The 16,705-nt window shown below is 32.9% G+C and overlaps 1 protein-coding gene across 4 annotated transcripts in view; it reads left to right on the top strand.

Annotated features, from left to right (window-relative positions):
* The first annotated feature begins 7 nt into the window (after positions 1-7).
* LOC123529932 (uncharacterized) overlaps positions 8-16,705 on the top strand; it is a 30,445-nt gene continuing 13,747 nt past the window's right edge. For 3 of the 4 annotated variants that reach the window (XM_045310533.2, XM_045310531.2, XM_045310529.2), the window contains exon 1: positions 8-154. In XM_045310533.2, the coding sequence (XP_045166468.2) occupies positions 139-154 (16 nt within the window). In that variant the 5' untranslated portion in view covers positions 8-138. Of the gene's footprint in view, positions 155-394; positions 416-16,705 lie in introns of those variants that run through there. The other variant, XM_045310530.2, reaches the window with a different exon arrangement.

Here is a 16,705-nt window from a genome sequence, read left to right as displayed (position 1 = left end):
CGAAAGTACACATCATACGATTGATTGAAAGTTTGTCACGTGACTTCAGGTTAAATGTCAGTGGGATTTTTTTGTTGTGATTTACCTGCGATTCAATAAATTTGAAGATTTAATTAAGTGATTTTTCTATCGTCAAATATGCCAGCAGAAGCAGGTATGTAAATTGACTTTTTGTTATAATTCTAGTTTAAACTGGGTCGATCTATATTATTATTTGCATGTTTTACAGGAATAGTTTCGTTTCCAAAAACGAAAGAGGAAGTTTAAAACATATGCAAAAATTTAATTCGAGAACGGATGAAAATGTAAATGAAAATATTTCATAACTGAACTATATCAGGGGCAGATCCAGGTACTGGGGTGGATCCAAGGGCATGTCCCAAGGGAAAATGTTTGGCACGTAAACGTACCTTATGTATGTATGACCACAAGAACCTGAAAAATTCTACATAAGCCACCACCACAGGGACCCGTCACATGCTATGAGAGGAGATACATTTTTATGATAGAGGGGAAAATTTCTTTTAATGTTTTAGATAAAATTCATAAAACTTATATGTAAAAAAAAAATCACCCGTAAACAACATAAACAGAGGCTTTTGTTTATGTTGTTTAAGGCTGTTTTTTACATTATAAAATCTTGAATTTCATCTAAAACATTTTAAAATATTTTCAATCTAAAACATTCAAAAAATATCTGTAAAAAAAACACCATAAAAGCATTATGTTAACGTATGATGTTAAGGAATTTGTGTTTTTCATGTAACAGAAAATAAAAACACTTTGATAAATTTCTTTCCGTTTTTAAATTTTAAATTTCACCATAAAACGACGGCTAAATATTGACCGCCGATAATTATGTCATGTGCGAACCTTTTCGAAAAAAAATGAAAATATTTATAGAAATCCTTCCTCGACAAAACCGAAACTAATATTGTTCGTTGTATTCGACCTGGCGGGGCGGGTTTCGTGATGGTCCGCTGCAATACAGTGCAGGATATTTATTCGACCTGGCGGGGCGGGTTTCGTGACGGTCCGCTGCATATTTAGTATAATATTATGTAATCAATTAGTCGATGGTTATCGAAGATTACGGTACAATTACACTGCTCTACAGGTCTATTTTGCTCGTTTATTTTTAGATTACCGTTATTTGCATAAGTCAGAGATTAAATCAGCACCGCAAGGTCGAATGAAACGTTTAATAAGAAGGTATAAATATACAGTAATTCTGTTTAACTTTATGATAAACAGGAAAATACGGTATTTGACATAAGCATTTGCAATGCGCATGTAAGTAAATTAAGGTAGTTCTTGCACGTTTGATAAACCGGAAGTGATTGCGTAACGTCATTTATCCGGAAAACGTAGAATAAAGCCTTATTTCGGCGTACGGACATACCGAAGAATATTCCTCCGGCCACTAATCGATAGCGGTCAGATTTTCTATATAGAAATAAGAAGGGCATGTACACATTTTACTTAATAACAAAATTACTAAAAATAAGAAACCTTAGGTGCAAAAAGATTACCAAAGTTCAACATTTGATTCATCACAAGGTTTTTTTAAATTAAATTTTATCTTAATTTTTGAATCGTTCTTCGCATGAAGTTTGATGCCATCATTTCGTCATTTTTTCCCTTCTTTTTTCCATATAAAATGTGCAAAAATCTCATACATGCGTTTCTTCAAAGCATTTTTTGTATAAAACCATTGATATGAAAGCTTAGGTGCAAGAACTTTCCTACTCTCATTGAATTTATCTTTTGAATGATATTTATTTCATTTTTGTGAAATAAAAATTTGATTCGTTCTCAGACGGTTTATTTTCACTAATTTCGAAGAAAAATTAACTTCAGCGCGAAGTTGTTGTTGTAGCGTCATAAGCAGACGATATTATAGTATGCCGCGTGAACATGCGGTATTGTGATCAAAACGTTAAAGTAATGATTTAATCATTTAATGTAGTTTTACTTCGCGAGTAATTCATTTTGTGTTAATATCAGAACAGAACAGAACAGAACAGAACAGACATTTTATTATATCTAACTTGAACATTTACAGTTCATCGTTATATACAAATAAAATCATACATGCACGCAGTAATGTAATAAATAATACCAAATAATGACAATAAACTAATGCAAGTAAAAAGAATATAATTATAATCTATTGCAATGAATTCACATGATTTGATCTTAGCTTAAAGGCTTTTTTACAAAACAGAGCCAATTTATTCAACACTTTAACATTTGTAGAATTTAACAATTGAATAAATTTTAACATACTTGGGTGTTTATAGTAATATCTAGGAATATATTGTGCTCTTAATAAGGCATACATTGGACATATTAAAACAAAATGATATTCATCTTCAAGGTCGTTACTTTGACAAAGTATGCATTTTCTATCGTTTCTATCTATATTTCTATGTCTACCAGTTTCAATAGAAAGCTGATGTGAAGATAAACGTAATTTAGCTAAAATATTTATTAAACTATGACAATTCATTTTACTAATATATTCTGACATTTCAAAATCTTGTTTTAATTCTTTATATAAAAACAAAGAAGATCTTGAACATATATCTTGTCTCCAGTTATTTATATATATATCTATAAGTCTAGTGCGCAAGACGGGTACAAACATATTAATATCTATGGAAGACGGAAATATCCATACTTCATGAAAGCCTGCGCTTTGTAATAAATCCCTTACTTTTGAAGCCCAATTTACAACATTATTATTTTCAGCATCATTTCTTAAGACGTTTAAAGTGCTTGATAAAATACAGTTATTATTCTTTTCAGCATATAACTTTAAAAAATATCACAAATTAACAATATAAGAAATGCAATTAAATATTGCAATTAATATTTCGGTTCTAAAAAGAAAGAGACGCGCATTTCTTCTTATGTTGTTGTTCTCACCTTATTTCATATACATTTAAATATCAGTGTCAATTATGCCAATTATGTCAATTAAACATTAAAAGAGATAGCTTTCCTAACGACCCTTGAGTCAAAAATGCAAATTGTCGTAAAAAAGTAAAATACAGATTTTTTTGTATATATTTTACTTAATAATTTTTAGTAAATAAATTCAAACAGAATTGAATTTTACTTCAGTAACTTAATGATATATTTTTGTTTTCGTGAAAATTTTACCTGGTTTCATGATCTTTTCAGTTATCATAAATGTCGTCGTGATTAACTTACTTTCATAATTTATTGTACATGTTCAATTCAAGATAATTTTGCATAAAACTAATTTCTATACTGTAATCCTATTGAATGATAGTTTATGGAAGTAATAAAATGTTATATGCATCACGCATAAATCCTTTTTATTGGACCTGTAATAAAACTTGCCAATTACCTCTAAATAAGGAACGTTAAAACAACACAGACGTTTATATCACTGATAATGCTATAATTGCGTTTTGAATTACGGGTATTTTCTTTTTGTAATTACAAGGTATAATTATCATGCGATTTTAATCTTTCGCATATTTTTTATTTTGCAAGCAGTTTTCATATATTGGTGGAATGTGTGTAGTTATGAGGGGGTGGGGGGGGGGGGTGGGGGCGGTACCTAGGTCTTTTACACATATTATACTTAAAGACAGCGTTATTTAAAACAATGTAAAATCAGATCATATTTCTTAAATATACATGTATACGTCTTCATCGATATTTGCCTTTAACTTGAATCTAAATGTTTTACAGATAGCAATGTTCACCCGATTTGTTACCTTGTTTTTCGGAAACATGTTAAAATATGCATTCTTCTTATATAAGAATACGTATGAAAATAATTTTATATGAAAATATGGTTTTTATTGCTGATAGATATGTTATACTGATACAAAAATTAATTTAATTATTATAAAATAACATGTTAAAAATGCTATGGTTCAGAAAATTACATATTAAACATTCTTTTGATAAAAATGACTTGTTTTATTTCTAATGAAAAATCCCTTTTTCATAGTTTGTAACTCCAGTGACATTTCAATTAAGCTTGTTTAAAGGCCTAGATTTTGGCAGTGGGCCAAGGGATTTCTGTCTTCACCAGCACAGTTGGGGGCTAATGACCATCACAGTATGGTTCCAATAAACAAGGGTCATTGTTTATTGGAGAGTCAGTCTACCTTTCAAGTGTATCAGTTAGTGAGAAGGAGAAACAAAGTAATTTATTTTAAATTAATGAATAATTAATAACATTTAAAGTTATACTAGGTTTTTTTTTTGGATTTCTATGTAAAGAAAAATATTGTTGATCAAACACAGTAATAAAATAATGAGAAATTTATTTTCACAACAATAAAATAATGAGAAACTTTCTTAAAGAAATATGCAAGTTTTTATTTTTTTCAAATTCTGTCTGGAGAATTGTGATATTTCAGAAAAATGTGACTTTCACTCATCTAAAGCTGGCAGAATACTGTAGATAACATTTGTCTAAAATTGAAAACAGTATGTGCATTTCAAAGTTACAAAGCAAAGCATGAAAAAAGTCACTTTTGGAACAAACTGAAAATGAAAATTGAGTATAGAACACAATAATTTTATATTAATTTTTTTGTCAGCACAAAGAACTCATGAAGTTTTCACTATACTTGTGTGTTTTATTATCATTATTATTTTCAATATCATTACTGTATCTTTTATCATCCTATATGTAATATAATAATAATAATAATAACTATGATAATAATAATAATTATTATTATGATATTTTTATTTTTATTATTATTATAACATTTAAGTAATAGTTATTATCAAAATAATAATAATTATGAAAAACCTTCTCTTTTATTACACTTGATATTGAAATAAACATCCAGGTGACAATACCCGGAGGCAGTAGATATCGACATCGCAATACCGGTTACCTGTTACCAATACCAAATAGCTGTTGTCTCCCCTGATATCGATTTTCTGCAATATCGGTCATGAGGTCAATTCTTCCTCATGAATGAAAATCATTTTATGAATTAATCGCAACCTGTGAGTAAAATTATTAGAATGGCACTGTTGCTATATTTCTAAAGTCAAAATATGGTATTAAACATATGACACGCTAAATAATTCGAAATAATGTCTTAAAATTAGCGTGAAATATCCGGTTCACTTTAATCATTGTCATATATCTTAAAAATAAGCACACGGACCTATACATTTTATTTCATCAAATTATAGGTCATGTCTGTGAGAAGTTTCATCAAAATCTACATTGTAGAAAAATTTCTATTCGCGAAAATGTTATGAAAGTTATGATTTTTCCATAGACTCCCATTATGAAATATTGCATTAGGTCCATATTTTCCAAATCAGTCTAGCAAAAAATCAAGCACACGACCCTATCTATTTTACTTGCTGAATTTTCTAGGTATATTCTGAAATTTTGAAAAATAAGAGTTTAATCAAATTCTACATTGTAGAAAAAGTTCGCACGCACATCTAATTTGATTGATCTTTCCTGTTGTCAGATATTGTAAACTTTTCTCCTTAACGGTCACAGCTATTGCTTTAAAACTTGGAACAGTTATTCGCCATTAAAAGCTGACTCTGTACAGCAAGTACCGTAACATTTTTTTTGTGTGTGTGCAAGAACTATGACCCCTTAGACTTAGAAAATCATGGGTAGGACAACATTTTCTATTATACAGAGACAAAAAAATAATCAGATGAGCGTCTGCACCCGCAAGCCAGTGCTCTTGTTCCTTTTTATTACGATTAAGGAAACAGTATATGTCAAAATATTATTGTATGTGGCCTAGTATTCATAAATTCAAATCTTTTAAGAGTTCAGTCGAAAACTTTTCAGTTTAGTAAAATATATTTATTTCGCAACGCTTGAAAGAAATGAAGCAATTGAATGACTACTTTTATAATAATGTAATGAATGAAATGTCATGTGCTTATATGTTCATCTAATATGGTAAATATATGTATAGCTGATTGCTCATTCAAGTCATACCGTACATGTGTGATATGTGTATGTACCGCCACATTGTAATTGGCGATGAACATGTATATGTGTTTGCCGAACAAACGTTGATTGGACAGCGAGCGCGGAGAATTAGTAAACCTCATAATTGGAATATTCAGAAACAGTTAAAAATGATTTTACTGAAAAATTGTCTAACTATATATTTGTTTTCATGATGGAAAGTGTAACTATACACCTTTATATTCTCATATGGTGCACGGGCGCTTTGGAATTTCAGTTGCAATAGCCAACACCACATTCTATAAACGACTGTACTTCTCCTCTTCCAGTTGCGACCGATCAGAAATCGTCTTAAAATCAATTATTTTGCTTTACACGGTGTGTGCATTTAAGTTTAACGATACGTCGAACATAGATGTGTGTATATGGTGATGTAGTAGATGAAATAGACAAGTAATGTTTACAAAATGTTGACTGGTCACACTCATTGCATGAAAATTCACTCGACCAAGTCACGAAACTGATAAAAACACGTCATATTGATATGTAATCCAATAATCCATGTTGTTTTCTGAAATAAGCATGTATACTCCATACATTTATGTAAATAAGATGTTGCATAGCTGTTGCGTTTTTGAAAGAAATTACTTTTTATCTAAACATTCACTGTATGCTGACTTGCCAATTTTGATATTTGATCTGAACTGTTATTTGCGACTGACACTGTTTCATTTTGCGACCGCAGTAGGCGATTTATGTCCTGTAAGGACGTAAATGAAATGAAAATAGATACCAAATTGTCTCTATTGATCAATCTTCATGTATATAATGTCATTTAATGTCGAACCCCTCGTGCTATGCATGAACTAATCCATTGGGGATGGGGGTTGAGGGTCTGTGACTCGCTATCCTACCTAATTATATAATAAATTGAATGCTTCAGAATCGTTTACATGCAAGTATTTCATGTTGGTTTTACAGACATATACTAACATAAAATACAAAAATACAGAAATAGAAACTGAAAGTATAGACAGGGCCCCTACTGTGTCACACAAGAAATGACCGTCTGTCGATTCCCTATGGAAGTCACGTGAAGAAATGTTACCTGACGACTTTAAAATTGACCCCCTGTAGGTCATGATAATGGTTCGTATTTTTATTGTAAGGTTATCATCTGGATGATGCGCAATCACATGATCTATTGTGAAATCGAAGTGGTGTGATGCGTATTCACAGTATTATGCATTGATATTCTTTTTTTGATATATTTGATCTGAAACCGACAAAACAAGAATTCTCACTATAAGATCACAAAATTATGACACATGTACTGTTGAAAAACGTAGGTTCGGGTGAGGGTGTTTATACTCCATAGATAAAATACACTTAAAATCCAGTTTACTACATCAGTTTATTATGTGATGGATAAATAGTCTAAATGATGGAAATAATGTTGTCAAAATTATAATTCTCTCATTCCTCTGGTCTAAAGTCACTTATAATTATAACTGTAAAATACTTCATTTCTTGTTTCTATGATCTCACATTTTCAAAGTCCGAGCCAAAAGTAAAGAATCCCCCCCTCCCAAGTTCTGACCTAGGCTTATATACAAAAGCAGGTACCCTCCCATATTTGGAGTGTATCATAGTGATGAAAGACAAAGATTACCCCTAATATTTATGAGGATAACCGTTGACTGATGGTACCATCCCAAATATGGAGCCGCCTCTAACTCTAACAAACCAGACATGTTTACGATGGTACATGATGACAACATGCCCAGATAAAATGATACAAAATGATACACACTCCAGACCCAGGCAATTTATGAGGGTAACTGGTGAATGACATCTCTAGTAGCAGAGGCCAAAGTTTCACATCAGTAGAATCAATCAATAAATCAACTTTAATAAGACTAGCTGCTAAATTTACAACACTCCCCCACCCTTAGCTTCTTAATTGTCCCCAATTAAGTTTTAACATTAAAATATAAGTGACTACTGAGCCAGACTCTTACTCCCAAATACTATGAGAAGATACATAAGAATATGAATACCTAAACTATTATATCATTGAAATTGCTCCTCAATATAAATGATTAAGTGTCATGTATAGTAGCAAACATGCTATATACTCTATGTTTTAATAAAACTCATGATTATAGTTCGGAAGAACTATGTGACTAAATACTTCTCAAAGTAGTATACATGTAAAATGACTATTATACTAATGTATGTATTAAACATTAAAAGTGTAAAAAAAATCGCCAACTGTCCTAGTAAAACACATGTAAAATAAAGTCCAGTGTTGAATTCAGTTCATCTAATAAGGTGAATATATATTTGTAAGTACATTCACACAATGTTTATTTCACTCACACTAAGTCCTGGTGCCTTTATTTATTTTAACATTAACACAGTATGATGATAGAAATAGGCACAATTTTGATTAATTTCATTGTTATGGTAGTCGTCTTTACCATTTACTAATGTAAGTCCTGGTGCCTTTAATTTATTTAAATTAATTTGAAAAAAGAAAGGAATGGGCACAATATTTGATTTTATATGGCTATGGTAGTCGTCTCTACCAAAGTTTTAAGTCCTATGTGCCAAGAACATCTAATTATACAACAAATGGTTTTAATAAATGGCACAAATTTTCATATCTGAAAATGAAACCCACAAATAAATCCATTTGAATACACCAAGGCTGAATGGGATTATTATTACCAATGCAGCCACTAATTAAATCCATATAAAGAATAATAAATCCATTTGTATACACTTAGGCTGAATGGGATTATTATTACCAATGCAGCCACTAATTAAATCCATACAAAGAATGAAATTAATAATTACACTCTTATAATCCAGGATGAATATTAGTTAGCACTTAAAATCCAGAAGGAATTTGAAGTAAGTCCAAAAGTGACCTTGATACAAATTCATTTCTTAAAATCCAGAATTTTCTGCCGGAGACAATCCAGCTCAGAAAGTAGATCTGAGGGTATATCCTTCCCCTGTACATTCTGGGCTATGACGTGTATGTCTCTTGACATAGTGTCAAGCTTCCTGTCTATGCTTACTAGGTGATCGTTTAGTCGGTGTAACATAGAAGAAATGTCCTCATTTTCTGGCATTGACCTTGGCCGCTTGGCATTTGCTGGCATTGTTTCAAGAGGCGCACTTGGTATGTCCACATTTCCAATTGATGGTTGCTGGAAGTGCATGCTAGCGGATTTTTAATGTTGTATGTCCTGGAGGTGGTAGGTACATCATGTATGGTGGTTGTGGTACTGCTCCGGTGGGTATTGGAGAAATTGGCACGAATCCTGGACGATGCAACTTCTTTTCTGTCCCCCTGTGAGATTCTCAAAAATATTGTCATTCATGACGTATGAACACTGCCTTTCATGCCTGGTTAATCCCGAACGAAAAGAAAAAATTCCTATTGCAGCTTGTGCACGTGTTCATTAAAATTTAAAAATCCAGGTTTAATTTTTCAATATTTTGGTGTTTTCAGAAATGCTAAATGTCTAGAAATGATTGCCCAAATGTGCAAGTCCCTTATATATACCAACACTTAGCCTTTGAAGTACCCTCACGATGAAGGACAATTAACACTTTTAATATTTTATTACTATTGTGTACCATGTTGGTATGGTCTGTATTGTGTCCTGTTCCTTGAACTTCTCCTCACTTGTTGACTGGTACTGTCCAGGCAGGATTTGGAAGTTTGCTGGAACCCTTTCATTTTTGATTTATGGTTATTTTCCTTAGACTTCACCATGTTTGATTGCCAATGGGTCGTTTTATTTCCATGAAACGGTTTCAATCTGTCATGATGCACTATTCTTGATTTGCCATTTGGGGGAAAGTCTTATCTCATACAAAAAGGTCTGTGATCTTCCTTGTAATAACATAAGGCCCCTTCCAAATATTAGGGTCAATTTTCTTGCTGATTCCTTTATGTCTAGACTTCTCTAAGCACAAAACTAACTGTCCTTTACTAAAATGTGTTTTTGAAATCCGGGTGTCATAATCACGCTTCTGTCTGACAGCATTCTTTGCAAATTAGTTCGTGCTATATGATGCGCCTCTGTTAACTTCTCTTGTAGTTGAATGGCATAGTCCACTGAACTTATCTTGTTCTCTAAAATGCAGCCAAGTGAAATGTCAACCGGGGATAATAGCTTCACGTCCCATCATTAAATAATTTGGCGTGAATCCGGTCGCCTGGTGGACACATCCTCTGTATGCGGAGGTGATTAAATTAAGATTTTCATCCCAGTTTGTTTGATTGGAGTTTACATAAGTAGATATCATATTTTGCAAAACTTGATTGAATCTCTCTGGTCCACCATTTGCCATTGGCCTATATCCACTAGTCCTAGTTTGATTAATTTCCAAAATCCGACAGACTTCACTGAACAACTTGGATTGGTAATTTGTCCCTTGATCAGAATGTATGTCCAAACACATACCATATCTGGACAAAAATTCATATACAATCTTATGAGCAACGGTACTTGCTAGCTGATCTCTGGTTGCATAACACTCAGCCCACTTGGTAAATCCATCAATGACCACGATAATATACCGATTTCCGGATTCTGTCTCATTAAGTGGCCCCATTATGTCCGTTTGTATACGATCCATAGGATGGCCAACTGTGTACTCCGTTAGTGGTGCCCTCGGTATGTTTTTCGGCCTTTTTCGGAATGCACACTTTTCACAACTTTTGATGTGCAACTGGATGTATTCCTTCATTTTATACCAGTGATATTTGAGATGTAATTTTGAATATGTCTTTGAAATTCCTAAATGTGCTCCAGTAATTGAATCATGACAAGATATCAAAAGTTCCTTATATAGTACTCTAGGCACTATCAACAAAAGCTGATGGTTCTTCGCACTGACAATGTACTTTTTAAATAACACTCCATCAATCAGAGTTAACAGGTCATAATTTAGCCAATAATTCCGCACACTTGGTGAATTCCCTGCTACCTTATCTCTCAGGGGTCGTCTGTTTTCTTCAAGCCACTGTATCACAATTCCTAAATCTGGGTCTGCTCTCTGTAATTTGGCCATTTTGACAGGTGAACAATTAACTGTGTTAAACTGTTTGAGACAACCTAAGTTAGATGTTTGTGCTGCATCCTCGGATAATGCAACATGTTCATCCAGTATAGCATTTACGTCCTTGTTCAACACCTCCTCGTTATTGTCACCATAGTTGAAGCTATTTCCACTTTGTACACCATTTAAATCCAGACTATTATGGAATCGAAGTCGTTTGAACGCGATTTCGGAAGTACTTCCCAGTCTGTTTTAATCCATGGAAAAGTGTATTGAAACAACCTATCAACTTCATGATTTGCAGCTGCATGAGCACAAAAATACTGCTCCAAAATCCACTATTTTGAGCCTTCACTCGTAATATGACTGGCCTACTCTGATTCCCCATATTCAAGTTTTTATCGAATAATGGAACAACGTCATTGAATTGTGCAAAATCTGACCAGGAATCGTGCTTCTTCAAACAAGTCTGACACCCCTTGCATGTTCATGACTGTCATCATCTTCAGTTGTGACAGAATCTTTTTCTTGTTGCTTTTTAGGTCCCATGATTGTCACTTAATTGTCACCACAAATATATTAAATAGAAATATATGTCCAAATTTCTGATAAGCACGTGTGTAAGTCCGTTTCCGTCGCTGCCACCAGTGTTGAAAAACGTAGGTTCGGGTGAGGGTGTTTATACTCCATAGATAAAATACACTTAAAATCCAGTTTACTACATCAGTTTATTATGTGATGGATAAATAGTCTAAATGATGGAAATAATGTTGTCAAAATTATAATTCTCTCATTCCTCTGGTCTAAAGTCACTTATAATTATAACTGTAAAATACTTCATTTCTTGTTTCTATGATCTCACATTTTCAAAGTCCGAGCCAAAAGTAAAGAATCCCCCCCTCCCAAGTTCTGACCTAGGCTTATATACAAAAGCAGGTACCCTCCCATATTTGGAGTGTATCATAGTGATGAAAGACAAAGATTACCCCTAATATTTATGAGGATAACCGTTGACTGATGGTACCATCCCAAATATGGAGCCACCTCTAACTCTAACAAACCAGACATGTTTACGATGGTACATGATGACAACATGCCCAGATAAAATGATACAAAATGATACACACTCCAGACCCAAGCAATTTATGAGGGTAACTGGTGAATGACATCTCTAGTAGCAGAGGCCAAAGTTTCACATCAGTAGAATCAATCAATAAATCAACTTTAATAAGACTAGCTGCTAAATTTACAACAGTACCCTCTGCAATCTGCTTAAAGTCATATCCTAAATCATCGTGTAGCAAGACGACTGTGCACAGTAGTCAGATTGTATCACAGACCCCCTTAAAATACACATGAAGTACAGTAAAAGTGTTAATAATGGTAAAAACATTAATTAGTGTGAGAAGCATTAAATAGTCTGCACAAAGATTTCAGATTTCAGATGGACCCCCTGTAGGTTATAATATAATAATGCATCGTAGTTGCTTCCGTCTGCTTGTACAATGGGGGCTTATTTCATTTGCTACAAATCACCCCCATTTTCTGTTAATATTTTGACAGCTTATTGATTTTAGTTTGTAATGATATATCGGTTTCAATGGGTTGGAAATCCAGAAAGTATAGTCTTGTGCGCGACACATCGGGTCATGATGATGAACATTTATGCCAAGTTATTTCAGAATCCCTTAATGCATAAAGAAGTTATGGCACGGGCACGAAAAATGAATTGACCCTGTTTTACCTTTAAGTGTCACATTGACTTTAAAGAGAAAAGGAAAAGATTAGGACCGGCATTTACAACATATTGCCGATGCTTGTGTGTGAAGTTTGAGAGAGGTAGGTGTAATAGAATTCAAGTAATTGCATTAACAAATTTATGAGGGCACACATACAAACAGACCGAACAGACAGACCGCATGGTGACTCCTATATTCTACCCTCATTCAAACTTCGTTTGCGGGTTCTAATTATGAAGAAATACTACAGGAGCAAGGGAAAATCCGATATTTTATAAATAAGTCAGTTGCTAACAGGCATACAGTCTTTTTTACGAAAGTCGCAAACATTTGTACAGTACTGCAAGCAAATATGCATACAGTTAGGACATCACATCGAATCTTCTTTCATTGACGGTTATAAACAAATTTGAGCAATGATTTTATTTTGTTTTACCAAACTAGTTTCTTTATCGATGAAACAGTGGGATTTACATGTAGATCATTCTTCAAGCAAGAATACATGCACTTTCGACGCCGACAATGTATAATTTCTGGACAAAATCAGAGATCAATCGAGTTTTTTGCTATCATGAGTTTTACCTGTAATCAGATTAACATATTATATAAAGAAACAAATCATACTGTATGTTCAACTTCCAATAAATTATAAATATACGTACCAACAAACCAGTCGCATTAAAATGGTGTTTTTCAACTTTTAGCGGCCAGTTTATTGTTTTGATCGGTCGCAACAGGAAGAGGGAGAATACAGTCGTTTATAGGGTGTGAACACAGATAACATTTATTTGTGTAAAATATACTAAACTTTTATTTACGTTAGGTAACTGAATTACAATGTACTAGTTTCTGTATGAACATAACAAGAACAAAAATTGTCCGCTATTTTAAACTATTTAGTATGTAGTCATTATACCATGTCACTAATACATGTATTCTCATGGAACGACCCAAATAGATATTGTTTATAAAGTTAATAACACCTGAATATGCGCCTCTAAAAGGAAAGTATTGGTTTTCGCTAAAAAAAAGTCAAAGTACACATTCCCCCTCCTTTCCTTGAAATCCGCTCTTTAATACTTTTGCATTTTCTTTTTTTTCTCTCTCTCTATTGTATATTATATTTCAAGTCAACGTAAATTTTCTCTTTTTTTATACACCATGTCGCATTTTTCAGATACATGTAATGTCTTACTGTATACTCTTGTGTCACTTTGTGATTTGAGTTTAATAAATGTAATGTTGTTGTTGTTGTTGTTGCTAAGAGCTCAATGTAAGTGATGGTGACACGTTTAATAGCAAGAAACATAAACAATTAAAGAATAACAAGGGTAAAGATCCTGAAGAGATTAAAGTAGTCAATAAAGAAAAAAATACAGATAGTCACAAAATGGCAGCAGTAGAACAAATTGCTGATAAAGCTGAAACAAGTGAGCCTGATCCTATGACTGATATGACTAATATGACTGATCCAATGTGATCCAATGTCTCTACATGGAACAACAATGGTAATGAAATTTCTCCACATTCAGCCCAATATGCCACTCTTTCACATGCATCAATGTTTTGGATCACAATGGCCTTATGCCACCCCTGGCTCCACAGGTGTTGTCTCAGCCAGCATCCCAGATCATGAGCTTGTGAAGCTAGCGCTATAGGTATAGACAGCTGTGAAGAAGAAATAAAGAGCAGAAAAAAAAAAAACACAACCTGCTTGTTTGCTGCAAAAGTTGAAGAAGCAACTGAAAAGAATAACTTCAGAAATTATCTGAACTTAAGGAGAAATTTAGAAATTGAAAAGTAAAAATACAAGTTAGAACAAAGACAGGATGAATCTGAGCAGTATATAGAAAAAAAATAGTGTTAGAAAAGGAATATTGAAAAAAAGAAAGATGAAAAGCCAGCTGATATAGTTCGAGAGTAGCAAAAAGTGTGGGGCAAATATAAACATCATGATATTGACAATTTCTCAGATTAGGTTCAGAATAAGAAGGACATGATAGAGACTCAATTGTAAAAGTTCACAAGTTATAGAGCCAGAACAGAATTTAATAAAGGCAGAAAAGTTCTGAAAGATAAGAAAGAAAATATATATCTAACAGAGGATGTGACAAAGAAAAGGAGAGAAATAGCCTATCAAGCAAGGCTGCATGAAATAAAGATGAAACAGATGTCAAAAAGTACTTGGATATTCAGTGAAATATTTATATCCTCACCCAGTCAGATGAAACAATCAGAATAAACTGTTCTATCAAACTAAAAAGTATAAAGTCTCCCATAAACTATAATAATCTGAGACAGTTACAAAAGGAGTGATTCAAACAACTCATATTCATATTGGCCAACTGTAATCATGGCAAAGTGATCAAATGTTCCTAATAACCACATATAGGGAAAATAATTATATATTAAAAAAAAATTGAGAAAACTGTCAGTCTGACAGTCTCTAGAAAAGTTTATAATTTTGTTGAATAACATGAGCAATATGACTTAACACTCAACACTCTCTCTGACAATACAATAATTTACAAGCATGTACACATGTGGCACATGTGTCCATAAACATCTGAAACACTGATAATGGTGATGAATAATGTTGATGATGATGGATGAGGATGATGGGGATGATGATGATAATGATGCAAGTATAAAATGGATATAGATGATGATGATAGTTCAAGCTACTTAACTGGCTTGGTCAGACACTAATATCACTCAAATATACTTCTATACAGTATTATTAATATGACATTTAAATTTCAGTGTATATTAGATACTGACATGTACCTGAGTCTGTCCATATGTTATATATGTATGTGTATTATGTGAGTTAATAAATTAAATGAATATACAATTTAATGAAAATGAATTAAAAGATGCAATTACAGGTATTTTAAACAACATGTATTCTCAGTCATTATGTTTAAAACATATATTAATGTAACTGACCCCACACATAACAAACAAAAGTGAAAATTCTAAATGGGGGGGACCCATATGTTTGAATCTTATTTATACTGCATGTAATGTATTTTATAATTAACCTATATGGCTCCTATCTGTAGTCATGTATTTTTGTCTACACTACACCTGCTATTACTGAAGGCATTAATTTGTAATTGACCAACATGGTTCCAATCAGCAGTGATGATTTGTATATTGATCTAACACTAAGCACTGCTATTACTGCAGTACATGTAATTTGTAATTGACCTACATGTTCCCTATTTGTAGTGATGTATTCTGTAATTGATCACACTAACACAGCTATTACTGCAGTGCATGTAATTTGTAACAGACCTACACTTTCCTATTTGTAGTGAAGCAATATGTAATTGATCCACACTACATTGCTACTCTGTTTGTATCTGTCATTACTGTATGTATAATAATTTAGTAAATGCCACAGTTCCTAATGTAGTGATGTATTTTGTAATTGATCTACACTCCAATGCTATTACTACTGTTTTATGTATTTTGCAATGACCTACATGCTACCATGTGTATTGATGTAATTTGTAATTGAGCTACACTGTAGTGCTACTCTGTTTAGGGCATCTGTTATAGTGCAGATGTAAATGTTATTTTGTAATTGACCTTAGCATGCTCCTATCTGTACTGATCCAATTGTAATTGATCTACACAAGGCAATGTACTCTGTTTTGTACCTGTTATTTACTGCAGTGTATTACTACGTATTGACCTACATGTTTCCAACTGGTATTGATGTAACATGCAATGATCTACACTGCAATGTTACTCTGTTTTGTATAAGTATTACTGCAGTGTATGTAATGTTGTAATTTACCTACATGTTCCTAGCTGTCTGTATGATGGCAATTTTGCGTAATTGATCTACATGCATAGATACTTAAATTTCACACAGAGCATAGTCCTAATTAAATAATTTGGCAGTAATACC

This window comes from Mercenaria mercenaria, chromosome 13 (genome assembly GCF_021730395.1).
Source record: "Mercenaria mercenaria strain notata chromosome 13, MADL_Memer_1, whole genome shotgun sequence".
Taxonomy (NCBI): Eukaryota; Metazoa; Mollusca; class Bivalvia; order Venerida; family Veneridae; genus Mercenaria; species Mercenaria mercenaria.
The sequence above is the reverse complement of the archived record's forward strand: the minus strand, read 5'-3'. Positions and strand labels throughout refer to the sequence as shown.